This window comes from Chiloscyllium punctatum, chromosome 28, assembly GCF_047496795.1.
Source record: "Chiloscyllium punctatum isolate Juve2018m chromosome 28, sChiPun1.3, whole genome shotgun sequence".
Lineage (NCBI taxonomy): Eukaryota > Metazoa > Chordata > Chondrichthyes > Orectolobiformes > Hemiscylliidae > Chiloscyllium > Chiloscyllium punctatum.
This window is the reverse complement of record NC_092766.1, coordinates 13,027,941-13,050,765: the sequence shown is the minus strand read 5'-3', so window position 1 is coordinate 13,050,765 and position 22,825 is coordinate 13,027,941. Positions and strand designations below refer to the sequence as shown.

At 59.1% G+C, this 22,825-nt stretch overlaps 2 protein-coding genes across 5 annotated transcripts in view; one reads left to right on the top strand and one right to left on the bottom strand.

Moving 5' to 3' along the window:
* Positions 1-6,655, bottom strand: part of LOC140454008 (brevican core protein-like) — a 51,773-nt gene extending 45,118 nt beyond the window's left edge. For all 3 annotated transcript variants that reach the window (XM_072548932.1, XM_072548933.1, XM_072548931.1), the window contains exons 1-2: positions 6,564-6,655; positions 883-1,248 (exon numbers count right to left, since the gene is read on the bottom strand). In XM_072548932.1, coding sequence (XP_072405033.1) covers positions 883-1,248; positions 6,564-6,639 — 442 coding nt within the window. In that variant the 5' untranslated portion in view covers positions 6,640-6,655. The remainder of the gene's footprint in view (positions 1-882; positions 1,249-6,563) is intronic.
* The window catches only part of mettl25b (methyltransferase like 25B), a 378,445-nt gene that overhangs the window by 295,977 nt on the left and 59,643 nt on the right, over positions 1-22,825 (top strand). The window lies entirely within an intron of this gene.

The following is a 22,825-nucleotide window of genomic DNA, read 5'->3' as shown; positions in this document are numbered from 1 at the left end:
TCCCTCAGTACTTACCCTCTGACAGTGCCTGCTCCCTCAGCGCTGACCTTCTGACAGTGCCCACTCCCTCAGCACTGACCCTCCGACAGTGCCCACTCCCTCAGCACTGACCCTCCGACAGTGCCTGCTCCCTCAGCACTGACCCTCCGACAGTGCCCACTCCCTCAGCACTGACCCTCCGACAGTGCCTGCTCCCTCAGCACTGACCCTCTGACAGTGCCCACTCCCTCAGTGCTGACCCTCCGACAGTGCCCGCTCCCTCAGCGCTGACCCTCTGACAGTGCCTGCTCCCTCAGCACTGACCCTCCGACAGTGTCCCCTCCCTCAGCACTGACCCTCTGACAGTGCCTACTCCCTCAGCACTGACCCTCTGACAGTGCCCACTCCCTCAGTACTTACCCTCTGACAGTGCCTGCTCTCTCAGCGCTGACCTTCTGACAGTGCCCACTCCCTCAGTGCTGACCCTCCGACAGTGCCCACTCCCTCAGCACTGACCCTCCGACAGTGTCCCCTCCCTCAGCACTGACCCTCCGACAGTGTCCCCTCCCTCAGCACTGACCCTCCGACAGTGTCCCCTCCCTCAGCACTGACCCTCTGACAGTGCCTACTCCCTCAGCGCTGACCCTCTGAAGTGCCCACTCCCTCGGCGCTGACCCTCTGACAGTGTCCCCTCCCTCAGCACTGACCCTCCGACAGTGTCCCCTCCCTCAGCACTGACCCTCTGACAGTGCCTGCTCCCTCAGCACTGACCCTCCGACAGTGCCCACACCCTCAGTACTTACCCTCTGACAGTGCCTACTCCCTCAGCGCTGACCCTCTGACAGTGCCCACTCCCTCGGCGCTGACCCTCTGACCGTGCAGCACACCCCACTCTCCCGTTACCTTTGACAACAAGCTCAGTGAAGTCCTGCGCATCATCTATCCCGTGTTGCACCTCACAGCGGTATATCCCCGAGTCATTGCTGAGCAGTTGACGTATCTCCAGGGAGACATCGGTGACCGTGGCTGGGTAATGTGGCAGTGCCACCCTCCGGTGGTACCTCTCGTTGACCTTCACTTTGAGCACCGTGGCCACCAGGATGTCAGTCTCGTTGCCATCACGAATAAAACTCCACTTGACCCTCGGTGTGCCAGGAGTCTGGGGGGGCTCAGAATAAGAGGCGAAGCAGGGAATGGTCAGGCTGGCACCCAGCACCCCCCGTATTGGTGTCAGGGCACCGATTGTCACATTCAGCGCCCTCACCTCCTCTGAGAGAGAAGCACGTTCAATTAGTCACTCATTGTTGTCCACATCCATCACCCCATTCCAAATCTCTCTGTCTCTCTTATTCTCCCCTTCCCTCTACCATTTCTGCCAATTACTCCCACAAATGTCCCCTTACTCCCTCATTGCTTCTGGCGTTCTCTGTTTAATCCTCAGCATCTCCTATCTCATTCCTCCTTCCTTCATCCCATCACTTTATCTTTCCTCTCTCCGATTCTCTTTATCCTTCCTCTATTTCCATTTCCCTTCTCTCCCTCTCTCTCTCTCTCTCAATACCACCCTCCCTTACCTTCTCCTCTCTATCTCTCACCCATCCTCTCTCTTCCACACTCCCTCGTTCTCTCTCCCTCCCACTGGGTGTTTCTCTCATTGCCTCTCTTTCTCGTCCTCACCTGTCCTCCTTCTCTCTTGCGCTTTCTCCCTCTCTCAATTTCCCTTTCTCTCTCTCCTTCAGCTCTCTCCTCATTGTATCCCTCCCTCCTTTCTGACTCTCTCTCCCTCTCTTAGAATCATAGAGATATACAGCACGGAAACAGACCTTTCGGCCCAACTCGTCCATGCTGACCTGATATCCTAAATTATTCTAGTCCCATTTGCCAGCACCTGGCCCATATCCCTCTAAACCCCTCCTAATCATGTACCCCTCTCACTCTTTTCCCCTCTCAATTTCTCTCCCTTTCTTCTCACTTTCCTTCCTCCCTCCCTCCCTTCTCCCTCCCTCCTAGTGTCTCATTCCCTCTGTTGCTTTAACATTCCATCTCACTCCCTCCCTCCCACCCTCCCCATCTCTCCTTTCTCTTTCACACACTCTCTCCTTCCTTCCCTCTCTCTTTAACTTCCACCTGATTGCCTTTCTTGGTCGCATTCTCCTCCCTTCCTCCCTCCATCTGACTCTGTCTCTTTCTCTCTCTCTCTCTCTCTCTCTCTCTCTCCCTCCCTTCCCTCCCTCTTTAAGTCCCTACCTCCTGACTCGCTTTTTGGTCACATTTTCCTCTCTACCTTCTTTCACTCCCTCTCTGTCTCTCTCTCCCACCCTCCATCTCTCACTCCCTCGTTCCCTCAACACCTTTCTTTTCTCCCCTCTGTTGCTCACTCCCTCTCTCACCCTCTCTCATTCTCACTCCCTCTCTTGCTTTCACTCTCCCTCTCTCTCTCCCCTTTCCTCCTTGTCTTTCACTCCCTCCTTCCCTCCCTCTCTTGCTCTCACCCCCACTGCCATCTCCCCTCCCATCTCTCTGCTTTTAACGCTCAGTTGGGATGTGTCCCTCACACTGTAGAGTTCAGCGAATTCTCTTAAGTTGCTGTTCGCTGTCGTTAGTGGGATGCTCAGCTTTAGGAGAGCGAGCAGGACACACCACTGTCTAGTAAGCAACCACTTCCAGCCAAGGGTGAATGCCAACTCAACATCAGATAGGAAAAGGGGGCAATTTCATACCATTCTCAAAGGGGTTGGGGTCAAAAAGTGTGGTGCTGGAAAAGCGCAGCCGGTCAGTCAGCATCCGAGGAGCGGGAGAGTCACATTTCAGGCAGAAGCTCTTCTTCGGGGATGTCCAAAACGTGGACTCTCCTGCTCCTCAGATGCTGTCTGACCGGCTGTGCTTTTCCAGCGCCACATTCTCGACTCTGATCTCCCGCATCTGCAATCCCACTCTCTCTCAAAGGGGTTGGACCCGAGATGTTTTTCCACTGACTCGAGAATCTCAAATGATTTCTCTGCCCTTTTTAGCCCATCACTGGCTGAGCCAGCATTTATCATCCATTCCTCATTGCACAGAGCGCAGTTTAAGAACTGACTCCCATCAGCTGTGGGGTTTGGACTCATGTGTAGCCCCAAACTGGCTAAGGACAGCAAATGCCCTTTTGCAGTTAGTGAATCCCATGGGGTTTTTACCAGAATCGATGATGGCTGTCATCATAGGTTTTTTTATAATGCAATCCAAATTTCAGAAAGATAAAACCCCCTAGTGACCTGGGGGTACATGTGCGCAAAACACAAACAGCTAACACAGGGGCAGCAGGGAATCAGGAAGGGCTAATGCAATATTGGCCCTGATTTCAAGAGTAGGTAAGTCTTACTGCAACTGTCCAAGGTGCTGGGGAGACCCCATTGGGACAACTATGAGCAGTTTTGGTCCCTTATTTAAGGAAAAGAATCGTTTCATTGGAGGCAGTTCAGAGATAGTTCACTAAACTTAAATGGACTGACTACCTAAACACTGTGGCTACAACAGCAGTTCGGAGACTGGGAATCCTGCAGCGAGTAACTCACCTCCTGACTCCTGAAAGCCTATCCACCGTCTACAAGTCAGGATCAAGATGGAATACTCCCCACTTGCCCCTGGATGGGTGCAGCTCCAATAACACTCAAGAAGCTTGACACCATCCAGGACAAAGCAGCCCCCCACTTGATTGGCCCCACACCCACAAAATCCCCTCCCTCCCCCACCCACGCTCAGTCGCAGCAGTGTGTACCATCTACAAGGTGCACTGCAGTGACTCACCAAAGATCCTCAGGCAGCACCTTCCAAACCCACCACCACTTCCATCTCCAAGGACAAGGGCAGCAGATACATGGGAACACCACTCCCTGCAAATTCCCCTCCGAGCCCCTCCCCATCCTGACTTGGAAATATATCACCATCCCTTCAGTGTCGCTGGGTCAGAATCCTGGGATTCCCTCCCTGAGGGCATTGTGGGTCAACCCACAGCAGATGGACTGCAGTGCTTCTCAAAGGACGCTCACCCCCCCCCCCCACTCAAGAGGGCAACTACGGACAGGCAAGAAATGCTGGGCCCAGCCAGCGACACCCATGTCCTGCAAAATGAATACATTTAAAAAAAGACTAGGATGATCCCAGGTAGGAGGGATTGTCTTATGAGTAAACAGGTTGGGACTCTACTCACTGGAGTTTAGAAGACTGAGAGGTGATCTCATTGAGGATACTTAAGGGTCTTGACTGGGACAATCTGAGAGGATGTTACCTCTCATTGGGAGGGTCCAGGAGCACAGGGTATCATCAGAGGGGGCGCCACTTTAAGACTGAGATGAGGAGGATTTTATCCTGTCAAAGTTTTGAAGTCTTTGGAAGTCCTCGCCACAGAGGGAGCTGTGGGGGGCAGTGCCCTTGTCTATTTTTAAGGCTGAGCTAGCTAGATTCTTGATCAGTTGGGGAAATCAAACATTACGGGAGGAGAACAGGGCAGGAAAGTGGGCAGGAAGAGAGTTGGATCAGCCATGATCCTATTGAATGGTGGAGCAAGCTGGAGGGGCCGAATGGCCTCCTCCTGTTCCCATTTTATATGCATTAACCTGCTGTGGTGGTAGGTCACTGGGCTAGTCAGCCAGAAGCACAGGCTAATGGCCTGAGTTACAAGTTCAAACCCCACCATTTCCTTTTTGTTTGGATGTATGGAATTAGAACTGGGTCAAATGTTGACAACATTACTATTGACAATGGAGATTAAATAAATCCCTTCAGGTTCACTAATGGAAAAGGGAATCTGTCATTTCCACCAGGTATGGGCCTACACACAATCCAGAGTCCACAGCCATGGGAGTCACCTCTTTATTGCCCTCTGAAATAGCCCCACCGGTTGAAGGGGTAACTGGGGGACCGGCCACAACTCCGGGCCCCACCACCGGTGCCTATGGCCTATGAGTAAGTTATTTTGAAAATAAAGAAATCCCCCAAGTTATGGCTGACCAGGAGAAGGCCATTCAGCCCCTTGAGCCAGTTTTGCCAGTCAATGAGATCATGATGGCTCCATGGCCTAACTCCATATCCAAATCCATAAATCCCTGAAGGTGTTAGCACACGGTGGTGAGTTAAGGCATACAAGATGCCTTCATTAACCGGGGTGTCGAATATCGGAGCAGGGAAGTCTTGTTACAACAGTGTAGAGCAACGTTTAGGCAACTTTGGAATTACTGTGTGTGGTTCTTGGGACCACACTATCAGAAGGACGTGATTGCACAGGCGAGAGGACAGGTTTAGATACAGAGTAAAGCTGCCTCTACACTGTTCCCCCATCACACACTCCCAGGACACAGACAACACAGGGTTAGATACAGAGTGAAGCTCCCTCTAAACTCTTCCCCCATCACACAATCCCAGGACAGGAACAACACGGGGTTAGATACAGAGTGAAGCTCCCTCTACACTGTCCCCCCCATCAAACACTCCCAGGACAGGGACAGCATGGGGTTAGATACAGAATAAAGCTCCCTCCACACTGTCCCCCATCAAACACTCCCAGGGACAGGGACAGCATGGGGTTAGATACAGAGTAAAGCTCCCTCCACACTGTCCCCCATCAAACACTCCCAGGACAGGGACAGCATGGGGTTAGATACAGAGTAAAGCTCCCTCCACACTGTCCCCCATCAAACACTCCCAGGACAGGTACAGCACGGGGTTAGATTCAGAGTAAAGCTCCCTCCACACTGTCCCCCATCAAACCCTCCCAGGACAGGGACAGCATGGGGTTAGATACAGAGTAAAGCTTCCTCTACACTGTCCCCATCAAACCCTCCCAGGACAGGGACAGCATGGGGTTAGATACAGAGTAGTGCTACCTCTACTCTTCGAAATTAAAAGTAAAGTCCCCTCTACACGGTTCTCATCAAAGACTCCCAGGACAGGGATAGCACAGGGTTAGATTATAGAGCTAAGCTTTCTCTAATCTTTCAAACTGAAAGTAAAGTTTCTACACTATCACCATCCAGCACTCCCAGGATAAGGATAGCATGGGATTAGATACCGAGTGAAGCTTTCAGCATTATTTAACCTGCAGTGTCCCTATCAAACATTCCCAGGCAAGATACAGCATGGGATTACATACAGAATAAAACTTAGACAGTCCTTGTGAATTGAAAGTCAAAATCACTCTACTCTTCTATGCTGAAAATGAGGGAAAAGAGAGCTGCCTCTACACTGCCTCCCATCGAACACTCCCAGTGCAGGGACGACGTGGGCAGAATGGCCTGTTTCTACGCTGTGTGAATTAATGACTATCCCTTAACACAGCAGCTGATGATCCATAGCTGGGCATTGCCGAGATGAGCCTTGAACCCTGAGTCTCTGACAAAGGCTTTGACAAAGGATCAGTTAGACTCGAAACGTCAGCTCTTTTCTCTCCTTACAGATGCTGCCAGACCTGCTGAGATTATCCAGCATTTTCTCTTTTGGTTCCCGAGTCTCTAGATTGGACCTGAGCTTACAGAGAATGTCGGGGGGAAGGGGGTGGAATAATTCCACGCAAAACGCCATCAATAAACCCAAAAGGGAGAGACTCTTACCCTGAACTGCGTTTGACAGAGGCAGAGCCATCGATACGTCCTGGAGAATGAAGATCAGCAACAGAGATGGCAACATGTCCAGGCTGAGGCGAGAGCTGGTAAACGGAATGAGAAGGGTTAGCTATGATAGGCCGAAGGGCCTCTTCCCTGTGCTGCAGACCTCTATCACCTTAAATATCCACCTGTCAAGGTTCCCCTCTGTTTTGGCTAAACCGCTCCGCCATTGACAGTGGTCAGGGGACCCTGGACTCTAGGATTCCCTCTCCACACCCTCCCCATCTCCTACCTCTTCGAGGACCTGATTAAACTCAGGACGGTACAGGTGCTATGTGCATGCACGAGAGAGAGAGAGAGCACAGGGAGAATTCGTCAGGTCGATTTGTCCCAGACCCATGAAAATAAATAAGACGATAAGAACATAACTTAGGTGATTCAGCCCATTGAATCTGCTCCCCCACTCAATCATGGCTGATTGGTTTCTCAACCCCATTCTCCCACTTTCTCCCTTGATCCTCAAGAACCTAGCTATCTCAGTCTTAAATATCCTCAATGACCAGGCCTCCACAGCCTTCTGTGGCAGTGAATTCCAGAGATTCCCCACTCTCTGGCAATTGGTATGCTTTCTTTTATTGGTCAGAGTATTGAGTACAGGAGTTGGGAGGTCATGTTGCGGCTGTACAGGACATCGGTTAGACCTCTTTTGGAATATTGCATGCAATTCTGGTCTATTTCCTATGGGAAGGATGTGAAACTTGCAAGGGTTCAGAAAAGATTTACAAGGATGTTGCCAGGGATGGAGGGTTTGAGTTACAGGGAGAGGCTGAACAGGCTGGGGCTGTTTTCCCTGGAGTGTCAGAGGCTGAGGGGTGACCTTATAGAGGTTTATAAAATCATTAGGGGGAAGAATAGGGTGAATAGACAAGGTCTTTTTCCCTGGGGTGTGGGAGTCCAGAAATAGAGGGCATAGGTTCAGGGTGAGAGGGGAAAGATATAAAAGGGATGTAAGGGGCAGCTTTTTCATGCAGAGGGTGGTACGTGTGTGGAATGAGCTGCCAGAGGAAGTGGTGGAGGCTGGTACAATGACAACATTTAAATGGGTACATGAATAGAAAGGGTTTGGAGGGATATGGGCCAAACGCTGGCAAATGGGACTAGATTAGGTTGGGATATCTGATCGGCATGGACGGGTTGGACCAAAGGGTCTGTTTGCGTGCTGTACATCTCCATGACTCTGGCTGAAGAAGTTTCTCCTTCTCTCCATTCTAAAAGCTCTTCCCTTTACCCTGAGGCTGTGCCCTTGGGTCCTCGTCTCTCCTACCAATGGAAACATCTTTCCAACATCCATTCTGTCCAGGCCACTCAGCATCTGTAAGCTTCAGTTAGATTCCCCCTCATCCTTCTGAACCCAATCGAGTATAGACCCAGAGTCCTCAAATGTTAAGCTTTTCATTCCTGGGACCATTCTTGTGAACTTTCTCTGAACATGCTCCAAGGTCAGTACATCCTTCCTGAGATATGGGACCCAAAACTGTGCACAATACTCCAAATGTGGGGTGTACTCCATCTGGTCCAGGTGATTTACCTGCCTTGAGGCCATTCAGTTTTTCTAACACCTTCTCCTTGGTGATGGCCACCAGACTCAATTCTGCCCCTCATTCTCTTGAATGTTTGGGATGTTACTCCTGTCTTCCACTGTGAAGGTTGACGCCAAGTAATTGTTCAGCTCCTCAGCCATTTCCTTGTTCCACACTCCAGCATCATTTACCAGTGGCTCAGTGTCTCTCTTTCGCCCTTTATATGACTAAAGAAACTCTTGCAGTCTTCCCCTATATTACTGGCTAGCTTACCCTCACATTGAAATTTCCCCCTCCTTATCTCTTTCTCTTGTTGCTCTCTGTTGGTGTTTGTAAGCTTCCTAATGCTCTGCTTTCCCACCGTCCTTCGCCATACTATATGCTTTCTCTTTCACTTTAACGCTGTCCCTAACTTCTCTCGGCAGCCACGGTTGCCTCATCCTCCCTCTACCACGCTTCTTTGTCCTCAGGAGCTGAAGACGTGGAGCAGATGTGGGCCATTCAGCCCGTCACTCCACTCCACCATTCAATGAGGTCAAGGTTGATCTGATCAACCCCCACTTCCCTGCCACGTCCCCATAACCCCCTAAATCAGCCGCCCTAACCCTGTCTGGGCTTGCATGTGACTCCAGACCGCCCAACGATGGTCTCACTGAAATTGGCTCAGGCCAGTCACTCCCTCCATTCGCGCATTCTTTCCTTCCTGGACACCTCAGAAAATCTGAGTTGTTGCATTGACGGAGCAGGTTTTGTTGGTGACCAATCAAAGACAGTCAGGGAAAGCTGAGGAGAAATAATCCACGAGGGTCAAAATAGGGGATGTTACGGAAAGGCGCAAGGTCAGACAGGTTGGTTTGAAGATCCCAAAGGAGAGGGAGAGAGATGTGTAGAGGTTTGTGGAAGAAATTCCTGAGATCAGAGCCCCATAGAGTTAAAGGCATAGCCACCAGTGGTAGAATGATTGGAATTGGTAATGCTTGAGCAGTGGGATTACACGACCAGGGAGATATCGGTTCATAGAAGGTGACACAGATACGGAGGGAAGTAGGGGCTGGAGGAGGTGACAGAGATAGGGACGGGGGTAGGGGCTGGAGGGGGTGACAGGGATAGGGAGGGGGAGGGGGTGTAGGGGCTGGAGGGGGTGACAGAGATAAGGAGGGGGTGTAGAGGCTGGAGGGAGTGACAGAAATAGGGAGGGGGTATAGGGGCTGGAGGGAGTGACAGAGATAGGGAGGGGGTATAGGGGCTGGAGGGGGTGACAGGGATAGGGAGGGGGTGTAGGGGCTGGAGGGGAGTGACAGAGATAGGGAGGGGGTGTAAGGGGCTGGAGGGGGCGACAGAGATAGGGAGGTGTAGGGGCTGGAGGGAGGTGACAGAGATAGGGAGGGGGTGACAGAGATAGGGAGGCGGTGTAGAGGCTGGAGGGGGTGACAGGGATAGGGAGAGGTCCTCTTGTAGGACCTGGAGTCATAGTCTTATCCAGGACTGAAAAACAGACCCTTCAGCCCATCCAGTCCATGCCAACCATAATCCCAAACTAAACCAGTCCCACCTGTCTGTCCCTGCCCATATCCCTGCAAACCTTTCCTACTCATGTCCTTATCCAAATGTCTTTTAAACATTGTAACTATCCCCACACCCATCCCTTCCTCAGAAAGTTTATTCCCCCATCTGTTTGAAAAGAATTGCCCCTTCTGTCCTTTTTAAATCTTTCCCCTCTCACCTTCTGCCCCTTGGTCTTGAAATTCCCCACCCTGGGGAAAAGACACTTGCCATTAAACCTATCCTTACCTGTCATGTTAACCTCTACAGAGCTAACCCTTATCTCTAGTCTTGTGAAACCATCTTCTCACAGGGCAATTCAGGGCAGGTCATAAATCCTCCCGTTGACATTGACAGTCCGGTCCAGTGAATGGATAATTGTTTTGTAAAATAATTCCTCGCATAGCCTGTGGAGGGCAATTCCTGTTCCCATCGCCTTCATCTCTCCACTTCGCTTCCTGGGCTCCAGCCAGTTCCCTTGGAGCGTTGAGAATTTCCAAGGTCCAGCTCTGGGGGCCAAATCTGACCGTCTTCAAAAAAAGCAGCACAATGGAGCCTGTGTCTTTGTATTCACCTCACAACTCCTGCAAAGGCACTTTTTATTCCTGGTGAAAAGGCCATAGGAGACTTCCTTCATTCGAATAACAGAAAAACGTATTTCAGTAGCAAAAAGGAAAGAATCACTGCCTTGGATTCTGTCCAATGATTGAGGGTTACTGCATCAGAAAACCTTTCCGATCACAGAGCTGGATTCTCTCTCTCTCTCTCTCTCTCTCTCTCTCTGCCTGGGACTGTCTGTTATCACCTAAAAAGATCATGGCTTTCCAGCAACAGTTTGAAATCATTTCCTTTCACTCCACAACAGCCCGTGAGGAGGGGGGAGTGAGAGGAGGGGGGAGCGAGAGGAGGGGGGAGCGCGAGGAGGGGGGAGCGCGAGGAGGGGGGAGCGAGAGGAGGGGGGAGCGAGAGGTGGGGGGAGCGAGAGGTGGGGGGAGCGAGAGGTGGGGGGAGCGAGAGGTGGGGGGAGCGAGAGGTGGGGGGAGCGAGAGGAGGGGGGAGCGAGAGGAGGGGGGAGCGAGAGGAGGGGGGAGCGAGAGGAGGGGGGAGCGAGAGGAGGGGGAAGCGAGAGGAGGGGGAAGCGAGAGGAGGGGGAAGCGAGAGGAGGGGGAAGCGCGAGGAGGGGGAAGCGCGAGGAGGGGGAAGCGCGAGGAGGGGGAAGCGCGAGGAGGGGGGAGCGCGAGGAGGGGGGAGCGCGAGGAGGGGGGAGCGAGAAGAGGAGGGAGCGAGAGGAGGGGGGAGCGAGAGGAGGGGGGAGTGTGAGGAGGGGGGAGTGTGAGGAGGAGCAGCAGTGTGAGAGGGGGGAGTGTGAGGAGGAGGGGGAGTGAGAGGAGGGGGAGTGACACGAGGGGGGAGTGACAGGAGGAGTGGGAGTGTGAGGAGGTGGAGTGAGAGGAGGAGGGAGTGAGAGGAGAGGGGAGTGAGAGGAGGTTGAGTGAGAGGAGGTTGAGTGAGAGGAGGTTGAATGAGAGGAGGAGGGGGAGTGTGAGGAGGGGGAGTGAGAGGAGTAGGGAGTGAGAGGAGGGGAAGCGAGAGGAGGCGGAGCGAGAGGAGGGGGGAGCGAGAGGAGGGGGGAGCGAGAGGTGGGGGGAGCGAGAGGTGGGGGGAGCGAGAGGTGGGGGGAGCGAGAGGTGGGGGGAGCGAGAGGTGGGGGGAGCGAGAGGTGGGGGGAGCGAGAGGAGGGGGGAGCGAGAGGAGGGGGGAGCGAGAGGAGGGGGGAAGCGCGAGGAGGGGGGAGCGCGAGGAGGGGGGAGCGCGAGGAGGGGGGAGCGAGAAGAGGATGGAGCGAGAAGAGGGGGGAGCGAGAGGAGGGGGAAGCGCGAGGAGGGGGGAGCGCGAGGAGGGGGGAGCGCGAGGAGGGGGGAGCGAGAAGAGGAGGGAGCGAGAAGAGGAGGGAGCGAGAGGAGGGGGGAGCGAGAGGAGGGGGGAGCGAGAGGAGGGGGGAGCGAGAGGAGGGGGGAGTGTGAGGAGGAGCAGCAGTGTGAGAGGGGGGGAGTGTGAGGAGGAGGGGGAGTGAGAGGAGGGGGAGTGACACGTGGGGGGAGTGACAGGAGGAGTGGGAGTGTGAGGAGGTGGAGTGAGAGGAGGAGGGAGTGAGAGGAGAGGGGAGTGAGAGGAGGTTGAGTGAGAGGAGGTTGAGTGAGAGGAGGTTGAATGAGAGGAGGAGGGGGAGTGTGAGGAGGGGGAGTGAGAGGAGGAGGGAGTGAGAGGAGTGGAAGCGAGAGGAGGCGGAGCGAGAGGAGGGGAAGCGAGAGGAGGAGGGAGAGTTAGGAGGAGGGAGAGTGAGGAGGGGGGAGAGTGAGGAGGGGGGAGAGTGAGGAGGGGGAGAGTGAGGAGGGGGAGAGTGAGGAGGGGGAGAGTGAGGGGGGAGTGAGGAGGGGGGAGAGTGAGGAGGGGGGAGAGTGAGGAGGGGGGAGAGTGAGGAGGGGGGAGTGAGGAGGGGGGAGAGTGAGGAGGGGGGAAAGTGAGGAGGGGGGAAAGTGAGGAGGGAGAAAGTGAGGAGGGGGGCAAGTGAGGAGGGGGAGAGTGAGGAGGGGGAGAGTGAGGAGGGGGAGAGTGAGGAGGGGGAGAGTGAGGAGGGGGAGAGTGAGGAGGGGGAGAGTGAGGAGTGGGGGAGTGAGGAGGGGGGGAGTGAGGAGGGGGGGAGTGAGGAGGGGGGAAAGTGAGGAGGGGGAGAGTGAGGAGGGGGAGAGTGTGGAGGGGGAGAGTGAGGAGGGGGAGAGTGAGGAGGGGGAGAGTGAGGAGGGGGATTGACGAGGAGGAGGGGGAATGACGAGGAGGGGAGTGAGGGGGGAGTGAGAGGAGGGGGGAGTGAGAGGAGGGGGGAGTGAGAGGAGGGGGGAGTGAGAGGAGGGGGAAGTGAGGAGGGGGAAGTGAGGAGGGGGAAGTGAGGAGGGGGAAGTGAGGAGGGGGAAGTGAGGAGGGGGGAAGTGAGGAGGGGGGAAGTGAGGAGGGGGAAGTGAGGAGGGGGAAGTGAGGAGGGGGGTGTGAGGAGGGGGGTGTGAGGAGGGGGTGTGAGGAGGGGGGTGTGAGGAGGGGGGTGTGAGGAGGGGGGTGTGAGGAGGGGGGGTGTGAGGAGGGGGAAGTGAGGAGGGGGAAGTGAGGAGGGGGGTGTGAGGAGGGGGGTGTGAGGAGGGGGGTGTGAGGAGGGGGGTGTGAGGAGGGGGAGAGAGCGGATGAGAGGAAGTAAGAGGAGGAGGGGGATTGTAAGGAGGGGGAGTGTGAGGAGTTGGAGTGAGAGGAGGGTGAGTGAGAGGAGGAGGGGGAGTGTGAGGAGGGGGAGTGAGAGGAGGTTGAGTGTGAGGAGGGGGTTGTGATGAGGAGGGAGCGAGAGGAGGGTGAGTGCGAGGAGGAGGGAGCGAGAGGAGGAGGGAGCGAGAAGAGGAGGGAGCGAGAAGAGGAGGGAGCGAGAAGAGGAGGGAGTGTGGGAAGGGGGAGTGAGAGGAGGAGGGAGTGAGAGGAGGAGGGAGTGAGAGGAGGAGGGGAGTGTGAGGAGGAGGGGAGTGTGAGGAGGAGGGGAGTGTGAGGAGGAGGGGGAGTGTGAGGAGGAGGGGGAGTGTGAGGAGGAGGGGGAGTGGGAGAGGGGGGAGTGTGAGGAGGGGGGGAAGTGTGAGGAGGAGGGGGACTGAGAGGAGGGGGGAGTGAGAGGACGGGGGAGTGACAGGAGGAGTGGGAGTGTGAGGAGGTGGAGTGAGAGGATTGTAAGTGAGAGGAGGAGGGAGGAGCGTGAGGTGGGGGAGTGAGATGAGGGGGGAGTGAGAGGAGAGGGGAGTGATATGAGGAGTGGGAGTGTGAGGAGAGGGAGTGAGAGAAGGAGGGGGTGTGTGGGGGGATAGTGTGAGGAGGGGGGAGTGAGGAGGGGGAGTGAGACGAGGGGGAGTGAGACGAGGAGGGGGATTGAGAGGAGGGGGGAGTGAGGAGGGGGAGTGACACGGGGGGGAGTGAGACGAGGAGGGGGATTGAGAGGAGGGGGAGTGTGAGGAGAGGGGCGTGAGAGGACATGGGATTGAGAGGAGAGGGAGTGTGAGGAGGGGAGAGTGAGGAGGAGGGGGAGAGTGAGGAGGAGGGGGAGTGAGGAGGAGGGGGAGTGAGAGGATGAGGGGGAATGAGAGGAGGGGGGTGAGAGGAGGGGGGAGTGAGAGGAGGGGGGAGGAGTGTGAGGAGGGGGGAGAAGTGTGAGGGGGGGAGTGAGATGAGGGGGAGTGAGTTGAGGGGAGGGTGAGAGGAGGGGGGAATGAGAGGATGGGGAGTGAGAGGAAGCGGAGTGAGACGAGGGGGGAGTGTGAGGAGGGGTGGGAGTGTGAGGAGGGGGAGTGAGATGAGGGGGGGAGTGAGAGGAGAGGGAGTGAGAGGAGGGGGAAGTGAGAGGAGGAGGGGGGAGTGAGAGGAGGAGGGGGAGTGTGGGGGGGTAGTGTGAGGAGGGGGGAGTGAGGAGGGGGAGGGAGAGGACGGGGAGTGAGACGAGGAGGGGGATTGAGAGGAGGGGGAGTGTGAGGAGGGGGGAGTGTGAGGAGAGGGGAGTGAGAGGACAGGGGAATGAGAGGGGGAGTGAGAGGAGGGGGGAGCGAGAGGAGGAGGAGGAGTGAGAGGAGGGGAGTGAGAAGAGGGGGGAGCGAGAAGAGGGGGGAGCGAGAAGAGGGGGGAGCGAGAAGAGGGGGGAGCGAGAAGAGAGGGGAGCGAGAAGAGAGGGGAGCGAGAAGAGAGGGGAGCGAGAAGAGAGGGGAGCGAAAGGAGAGGGGAGCGAAAGGAGAGGGGAGCGAGAGGAGGGGGGAGCGAGAGGAGGGGGAAGCGAGAGGAGGGGGAAGCGAGAGGAGGGGGAAGCGAGAGGAGGGGGAAGCGAGAGGAGGGGGGAGAGTGAGAGGATGAGGGGGAGTGTGAGGAGGAGGGGGAGTGTGAGGAGGAGGGGGAGTGTGAGGAGGAGGGGGAGTGTGAGGAGGGTGAGTGAGAGGAGGAGGGGGAGTGAGAGGAGGAGGGGGAGTGTGAGGAGGGGGAAGTGAGGAGGGGAAGTGAGGAGGGGGAGGGAGAGGAGGGGGAGTGAGACGAGGAGTGAGATTGAGAGGAGGGGGAGTGTGAGGAGGGGGGAGTGAGAGGAGGGGGGAGTGAGAGGACGGGGGGGAGTGAGAGGACGGGGGGAGTGAGAGGACGGGGGGAGTGAGAGGACGGGGGGAGTGAGAGGACGGGGGGAGTGAGAGGACGGGGGGAGTGAGAGGACGGGGGGAGTGAGAGGAGGAGAGAGTGAAGGAGGGAGGAGGAAGAGAATGGAGGAGCGAGAGGACAGGAGCGAGACGAGAGGAGTGAGACGGGAGTGAGACAAGGGGAGTGAGAGGAGGGGGAGCGAGAGGAGGGGGAGCGAGAAGAGGGGGAGCGAGAAGAGGGGGAGCGAGAAGAGGAGGGAGTGAGAAGTGAGACGAGGAGGGAGTGAGAGGAGGGAATGTGAGAGGAGAGGGGAGTGTTAGGAGGGGGGAGTGAGAGGAGGGGGGAGTGAGAGGAGGGGGGAGTGAGGAGGGGGAGTGTGAGGAGTTGGAGTGAGAGGAGGGGGAGTGAGAGGAGGGGGAGTGAGAGGAGGGGGAGTGAGAGGAGGGGGAGTGAGAGGAGGGGGAGTGAGAGGAGGGGGAGTGAGAGGAGGGGGAGTGAGGAGGGGGGAGAATGAGGAGGAGGGAGAGTGAGGGGAGGAGAGGGAGTGAGACGAGGAGGGGGAGTGAGACGAGGAGAGGGAGTGAGACGAGGAGAGGGAGTGAGACGAGGAGAGGGAGTGAGACGAGGAGAGGGATTGAGAGGAGGGGGGTAGTGAGAGGAGGGGGGTAGTGAGAGGAGGGGGGTAGTGAGAGGTGGGTGGAGTGAGAGGAGGGGGAGTGAGGAGGAGGGAGGAGTGAGAGGAGGGGGAGTGAGAGGAGGGAGAGTGAGAGGAGGGGGAGTGAGAGGAGGGGAAGTGTGAGGAGGGGAAGTGTGAGGAGGAGTGGGAGTGTGAGGAGAGGGAGTGAGAGGAGGAGGGGGAGTGAGAGGAGGAGGGGGGAGTGAGAGGAGGAGGGGGGAGTGAGAGGAGGAGGGGGGAGTGAGAGGAGGAGGGGGAGTGAGAGGACGGGGGGAGTAAGAGAGGACGGGGGGAGTAAGAGAGGACGGGGGGAGTTGGAGAGGACGGGGGGAGTTGGAGAGGACGGGGGGAGTTGGAGAGGACGGGGGGAGTTGGAGAGGACGGGGGGAGTTGGAGAGGACGGGGGGAGTTGGAGAGGACGGGGGAGTGAGAGAGGACGGGGGGAGTGAGCGAGGACGGGGGGAGTGAGAGAGGACGGGGGGAGTGAGAGAGGACGGGGGGAGTGAGAGAGGACGGGGGGAGTGAGAGAGGACGGGGGGAGTGAGAGAGGACGGGGGGAGTGAGAGAGGACGGGGGAGTGAGAGGACGGGGGAGTGAGAGGACGGGGGAGTGAGAGGACAGGAGCGAGACGAGGGGAGTGAGAGGAGGCGGAGCGAGAGGAGGGGGAGCGAGAAGAGGAGGGAGTGAGAGGAGGGGGGAGCGAGAGGAGGGGGTAGTGTGGGAAGGGGGAGTGTGAGGAGGCGGAAGCGAAGGGAGGGGGGAGTGTGAGGAGGGGGGAGTGTGAGGAGGAGCAGCAGTGTGAGAGGGGGGGAGTGTGAGGAGGAGGGGGAGTGAGAGGAGGGGGAGTGACACGAGGGGGGAGTGACAGGATGAGTGGGACTTTGAGGAGGTGGAGTGAGAGGAGGAGGGAGTGAGAGGAGAGGGGAGTGAGAGGAGGAGGGGGAGTGTGAGGAGGGGGAGTGAGAGGGAGGAGGGAGTGAGAGGTGGGGAAGCGAGAGGAGGCGGAGCGAGAGGAGGGGAAGCGAGAGGAGGAGGGAGAGTGTGAGGAGGGAGAGTGTGAGGAGGAGGGAGAGTGAGGAGGGGGGAGTGTGAGGAGGGGGGAGTGTGAGGAGGGGGGAGTGTGAGGAGGAGGGAGTGTGAGGAGGAGGGAGTGTGAGGAGGAGGGAGTGTGAGGAGGAGGGAGTGTGAGGGGGGGGGGGAGTGTGAGGAGGGGGGAGTGTGAGGAGGGGGGGAGTGAGAGGATGAGGGAGGATGAGGGGGAGTGAGAAGACGGGGGGAGTGAGAGGAGGGGGGAGTGGGAGGAGAGGGGGGAAGTGTGAGGAGGAGAGGGACTGAGAGGAGGGGGGAGTGAGAGGACGGGGAGTGACAGGATGGTAAGTGAGAGGAGGAGGGAGGAGTGTGAGGTGGGGGAGTGAGATGAGGGGGGAGTGTGAGGAGGGGGGGAGTGTGAGGAGGGGGGAGTGTGAGGAGGGGGGGAGTGTGAGGAGGGGGGGGGAGTGTGAGGAGGGGGGGGGAGTGTGAGGAGGGGGGGGAATGTGAGGAGGGGGGGAATGTGAGGAGGGGGGAGTGTGAGGAGGGGGGAGTGTGAGGAGGGGGGAGTGTGAGGAGGGGGGAGTGTGAGGAGGGGGGAGTGAGGAGGGGGGAGTGAGGAGGAGGGGGAGTGAGTGGATGAGGGAGGATGGGGGGGAATGAGAGGAGGGGGGAGTGAGAGGAGGGGGGAGTGAGAGGAGGGGGGAGTGAAAGGAGGGGGGAGTGAAAGGAGGGGGGAGTGAAAGGAGGGGGGAGTGAAAGGAGGGGGGAGTGAGAGGAGGGGGGAGGAGTGTGAGGAGGGGGGAGAAGTGTGAGGAGGGGGAGTGAGATGAGAGGGAGTGAGTTGAGGGGAGGGTGAGAGGAGGGGGGAATGAGAGGATGGGGAGTGAGAGGAAGCGGAGTGAGACGAGGGGGGAGTGTGAGGAGGGGTGGGAGTGTGAGGAGGGGGAGTGAGAGGAGAGGGAGTGAGATGAGGGGGGAGTTAGAGGAGGGGGGAGTGAGAGGAGGAGGGGGGAGTGTGGGGGGGTTGTGTGAGGAGGGGGGAGTGAGGAGGGGGAGGGAGAGGAGGGGGAGTGAGACGAGGAGGGGGATTGTGAGGAGGGGGAGTGTGAGGAGGGGGGAGTGTGAGGAGAGGGGAGTGAGAGGACAGGGGATTGAGAGGAGGAGGAGGAGTGAGAGGAGGGGAGTGAGAAGAGGGGGGAGTGAGAAGAGGGGGGAGCGAGAGGAGAGGGGAGCGAGAGGAGAGGGGGAGCGAGAGGAGGGGGGAGCGAGAGGAGGGGGGAGAGTGTGAGGAGGGGGAGAGTGTGAGGAGGAGGGGGAGTGTGAGGAGGAGGGGGAGTGTGAGGAGGGTGGGTGAGAGGAGGAGGGGGAGTGAGAGGAGGAGGGGGAGTGTGAGGAGGGGAAGTGAGGAGGGGGGAGTGAGAGGAGGGGGAGTGAGAGGCGGGGGGAGTGAGAGGCGGGGGGAGTGAGAGGACTGGGGGAGTGAGAGGACTGGGGGAGTGAGAGGACGGGGGAGTGAGAGGAGGAGAGAGTGAAGGAGGGAGGATGAAGAGAATGGAGGAGCGAGAGGACAGGAGCGAGACGAGAGGAGTGAGACGGGAGTGAGACAAGGGGAGTGAGAGGAGGCGGAGCGAGAGGAGGGGGAGCGAGAGGAGGAGGGAGTGAGAAGTGAGACGAGGAGGGAGTGAGAGGAGGGAATGTGAGAGGAGAGGGGAGTGTTAGGAGGGGGGAGTGAGAGGAGGGGGGAGTGAGGAGGGGGAGTGTGAGGAGTTGGAGTGAGAGGAGGGGGAGTGAGAGGAGGAGGAAGTTTGAGGAGGGGGGAGAATGAGGAGGAGGGAGAGTGAGGGGAGGAGAGGGAGTGAGGAGGAGGAGGAGTGAGAGGATGAGGGGGAGTGAGAGGAGGAGGGGGAGTGAGACGAGGAGGGGGAGTGAGACGAGGAGGGGGAGTGAGACGAGGAGGGGGAGTGAGAGGAGGGGGGTAGTGAGAGGAGGGGGGTAGTGAGAGGAGGGGGTAGTGAGAGGAGGGGGAGTGTGAGGAGGAGGGAGGAGTGAGAGGAGGGGGAGTGAGAGGAGGGGGAGTGTGAGGAGAGGGGAGTGAGAGGAGGAGGGGGGAGTGAGAGGAGGAGGGGGGAGTGAGAGGAGTGAGAGGAGGAGGGGGGGTGTGAGAGGACGGGGGGAGTGAGAGAGGACGGGGGGAGTGAGAGGACGGGGGGAGTGAGAGGAGGAGGGGGGTGTGAGAGGACGGGGGGAGTGAGAGGACGGGGGGAGTGAGAGGACGGGGGGAGTGAGAGGACGGGGGGAGTGAGAGGACGGGGGGAGTGAGAGGACGGGGGAGTGAGAGGACGTGGGAGTGAGAGGACGTGGGAGTGAGAGGAGGGAGGAGCGAGAGAATGGAGGAGCGAGACAAGGGGAGTGAGACGGGAGTGAGACGAGGGGAGTGAGAGGAGGCGGAGCGAGAAGAGGAGGGAGTGAGAAGTGAGACGAGGAGGGAGTGAGAGGAGGGAATGTGAGAGGAGAGGGGAGTGTTAGGAGAGAGGAGTGAGAGGAGGGGGGAGTGAGAGGACGGGGGAGTGAGAGGACAGGGGATTGAGAGGAGGAGGAGGAGTGAGAGGAGGGGAGTGAGAAGAGGGGGGAGTGAGAAGAGGGGGGAGCGAGAGGAGAGGGGAGCGAGAGGAGAGGGGAACGAGAGGAGGGGGGAGCGAGAGGAGGGGGGAGAGTGTGAGGAGGGGGAGAGTGTGAAGAGGAGGGGGAGTGTGAGGAGGAGGGGGAGTGTGAGGAGGGTGGGTGAGAGGAGGAGGGGGAGTGAGAGGAGGAGGGGGAGTGTGAGGAGGGGAAGTGAGGAGGGGGGAGTGAGAGGCGGGGGGAGTGAGAGGCGGGGGGAGTGAGAGGCGGGGGGGAGTGAGAGGACTGGGGGAGTGAGAGGACTGGGGGAGTGAGAGGACGGGGGGAGCGAGAGGACGGGGGGAGCGAGAGGACGGGGGGAGCGAGAGGAGGGGGGAGTGTGAGGAGGGGGGAGTGTGAGGAGGGGGGAGTGTGAGGAGGGGGGAGTGTGAGGAGGAGCAGCAGTGTGAGAGGGGGGGAGTGTGAGGAGGAGGGGGAGTGACACGAGGGGGGAGTGACAGGAGGAGTGGGAGTGTGAGGAGGTGGAGTGAGAGGAGGAGGGAGTGTGAGGAGGAGGGAGTGTGAGAGGAGGGGTGAGTGTGAGGAGGGGTGAGTGTGAGGAGGAGGGAGAGTGAGGAGGGGGGAGAGTGAGGAGGGGGGAGAGTGAGGATGGGGAGAGTGAGGATGGGGGAGAGTGAGGATGGGGGAGAGTGAGGAGGGGGAGAGTGAGGAGGGGGAGAGTGAGGAGGGGGGAGAGTGAGGAGGGGGATTGAGAGGAGGAGGGGGAATGAGAGGAGGAGGGGAGTGAGGGGGGAGTGAGAGGAGGGGGGAGTGAGAGGAGGTTGAGTGAGAGGAGGCAGAGCGAGAGGAGGGGAAGCGAGAGGAGGAGGGAGTGAGAGGAGGGGGAGTGTGAGGAGGTGGGAGTGTGAGGAGGAGGGGGAGTGGGAGAGGGGGGAGTGTGAGGAGGAGGGGGAGTGAGAGGAAGAGGGGAGTGAGAGGAGGAGGGGGGAGTGTGAGGAGTGGGGAAGTGTGAGGAGGAGGGGAGTGAGAGGAGGAGGGGGGAGTGTGAGGAGTGGGGAAGTGAGAGGACGAGGGGAGCGAGAGGACGGGGGGAGCGAGAGGACGGGGGGAGCGAGAGGACGGGGGGAGCGAGAGGACGGGGGGAGCGAGAGGACGGGGGGAGCGAGAGGACGGGGGGAGCGAGAGGACGGGGGGAGCGAGAGGACGGGGGGAGCGAGAGGACGGGGGGAGCGAGAGGACGGGGGGAGCGAGAGGACGGGGGGAGCGAGAGGACGGGGGGAGCGAGAGGACGGGGGGAGCGAGAGGACGGGGGGAGCGAGAGGAGGAGAGAGTGAAGGAGGGAGGAGGAAGAGAATGGAGGAGCGAGAGGACAAGAGTGAGACGAGAGGAGTGAGACGGGAGTGAGACAAGGGGAGTGAGAGGAGGCGGAGCGAGAGGAGGAGGGAGTGAGAAGTGAGACGAGGAGGGAGTGAGAGGAGGGAATGTGAGAGGAGAGGGGAGTGTTAGGAGGGGGGAGTGTTAGGAGGGGGGAGTGTGAGGAGGGGGGTGTGAGGAGGGGGAGTGTGAGGAGTTGGAGTGAGAGGAGGGGGAGTGAGAGGAGGAGGGAGTTTGAGGAGGGGGGAGAATGAGGAGGAGGGAGAGTGAGGGGAGGAGAGGGAGTGAGGAGGAGGAGGAGTGAGAGGAGGAGGGCGAGTGGGACGAGGAGGGGGAGTGGGACGAGGAGGGGGAGTGAGACGATGAGGGGGAGTGAGACGATGAGGGGGAGTGAGACGATGAGGGGGAGTGAGAGGAGGAGGGGGAGTGAGAGGAGATGGGGGAGTGGGACGAGGAGGGGGAGTGAGACGAGGAGGGGGAGTGAGACGAGGAGGGGGAGTGGGGACGAGGAGGGGGAGTGGGACGAGGAGGGGGAGTGGGACGAGGAGGGGGAGTGGGACGAGGAGGGGGAGTGGGACGAGGAGGGGGAGTGAGACGAGGAGGGGGATTGAGAGGAGGGGGGGTAGTGAGAGGAGGGGGGTAGTGAGAGGAGGGGGGTAGTGAGAGGAGGGGGGAGTGAGAGGAGGGGGGAGTGAGAGGAGGAGTGGGAGTGTGAGGAGAGGGGAGTGAGAGGAGGAGGGGGGAGTGAGAGGAGGAGAGGAGTGAGAGGACGGGGGAGAGAGAGGAGGGGGGAGTGAGAGGAGAGGGGAGTGAGAGGACGGGGGGAGTGAGAGGACGGGGGGAGTGAGAGAGGACGGGGGGAGTGAGAGGAGGAGGGGGGGTGTGAGAGGACGGGGGGAGTGAGAGGACAGGGGGGAGTGAGAGGACGGGGGGGAGTGAGAGGACGGGGGAGTGAGAGGACGGGGGGAGTGAGAGGACGGAGTGAGAGGAGGGAGGAGCGAGAGAATGGAGGAGCGAGACAAGGGGAGTGAGACGGGAGTGAGACGAGGGGAGTGAGAGGAGGCGGAGTGAGAGGAGGCGGAGTGAGAGGAGGGGGAGCGAGAGGATGGGGAGCGAGAGGAGGAGGGAGTGAGAAGTGAGACGAGGAGGGAGTGAGAGGAGGGAATGTGAGAGGAGAGGGGAGTGTTAGGAGGGGGGAGTGTTAGGAGGGCGGAGTGAGGAGGGGGAGAGAGCGGATGAGAGGAAGTAAGAGGAGGAGGAGGATTGTGAGGAGGGGGAGTGTGAGGAGTTGGACTGAGAGGAGGGTGAGTGAGAGGAGGGTGAGTGAGAGGAGGGTGAGTGAGAGGAGGGTGAGTGAGAGGAGGAGGGGGAGTGTGAGGCGGGGGAGTGAGAGGAGGGGGAGCGAGAGGAGGGGGAGCGAGAGGAGGGGGAGCGAGAGGTGGGGGGAGCGAGAGGTGGGGGGAGCGAGAGGTGGGGGGAGCGAGAGGTGGGGGGAGCGAGAGGTGGGTGGAGCGAGAGGTGGGGGGAGCGAGAGGTGGGGGGAGCGAGAGGAGGGGGAGCGAGAAGAGGAGGGAGTGAGAGGAGGGAATGTGAGAGGAGGGGGAGTGAGAGGAGGGGGGATTGAGAGGAGGAGGGGGAGTGAGAGGAGGAGGGGGAGTGAGAGGAGGAGGGGGAGTGAGAGGAGGGGGAGTGAGAGGAGGGGGAGTGAGAGGAGGGGGGAGTGAGAGGAGGGAGGAGCGAGAGAATGGAGGAGCGAGAGGACAGGAGCGAGACGAGGGGAGTGAGACGAGGCGGAGCGAGAGGAGGGGGAGCGAGAAGAGAGACGAGGAGGGACTGAGAGGAGGGAATGTGAGAGGAGGGGGAGTGTGAGGGGGGCGGAGTGAGAGGAGGAAGGGGAGTGAGAGGAGGAGGGGAGTGAGAGGAGAAGGGGGAGTGAGTGGAGGGGGAGCGAGAGGACGGGGGGAGCGAGAGGACGGGGGGAGCGAGAGGACGGGGGGAGCGAGAGGACGGGGGAGTGTAGGAAGGGGGAGTGTGAGGAGGGGGAGTGTGGGAAGGGGGAGTGTGAGGAGGGGGAGTGTGAGGAGGGGGGAGTGTAGGAAGGGGGAGTGTGAGGAGGGGGGAGTGTGAGGAGGGGGGAGTGTGAGGAGGGGGGAGTGTGAGGAGGGGGGAGTGTGAGGAGGGGGGAGTGTGAGGAGGAGCAGCAGTGTGAGAGGGGGGGGAGTGTGAGGAGGAGGGGGAGTGAGAGGAGGGGG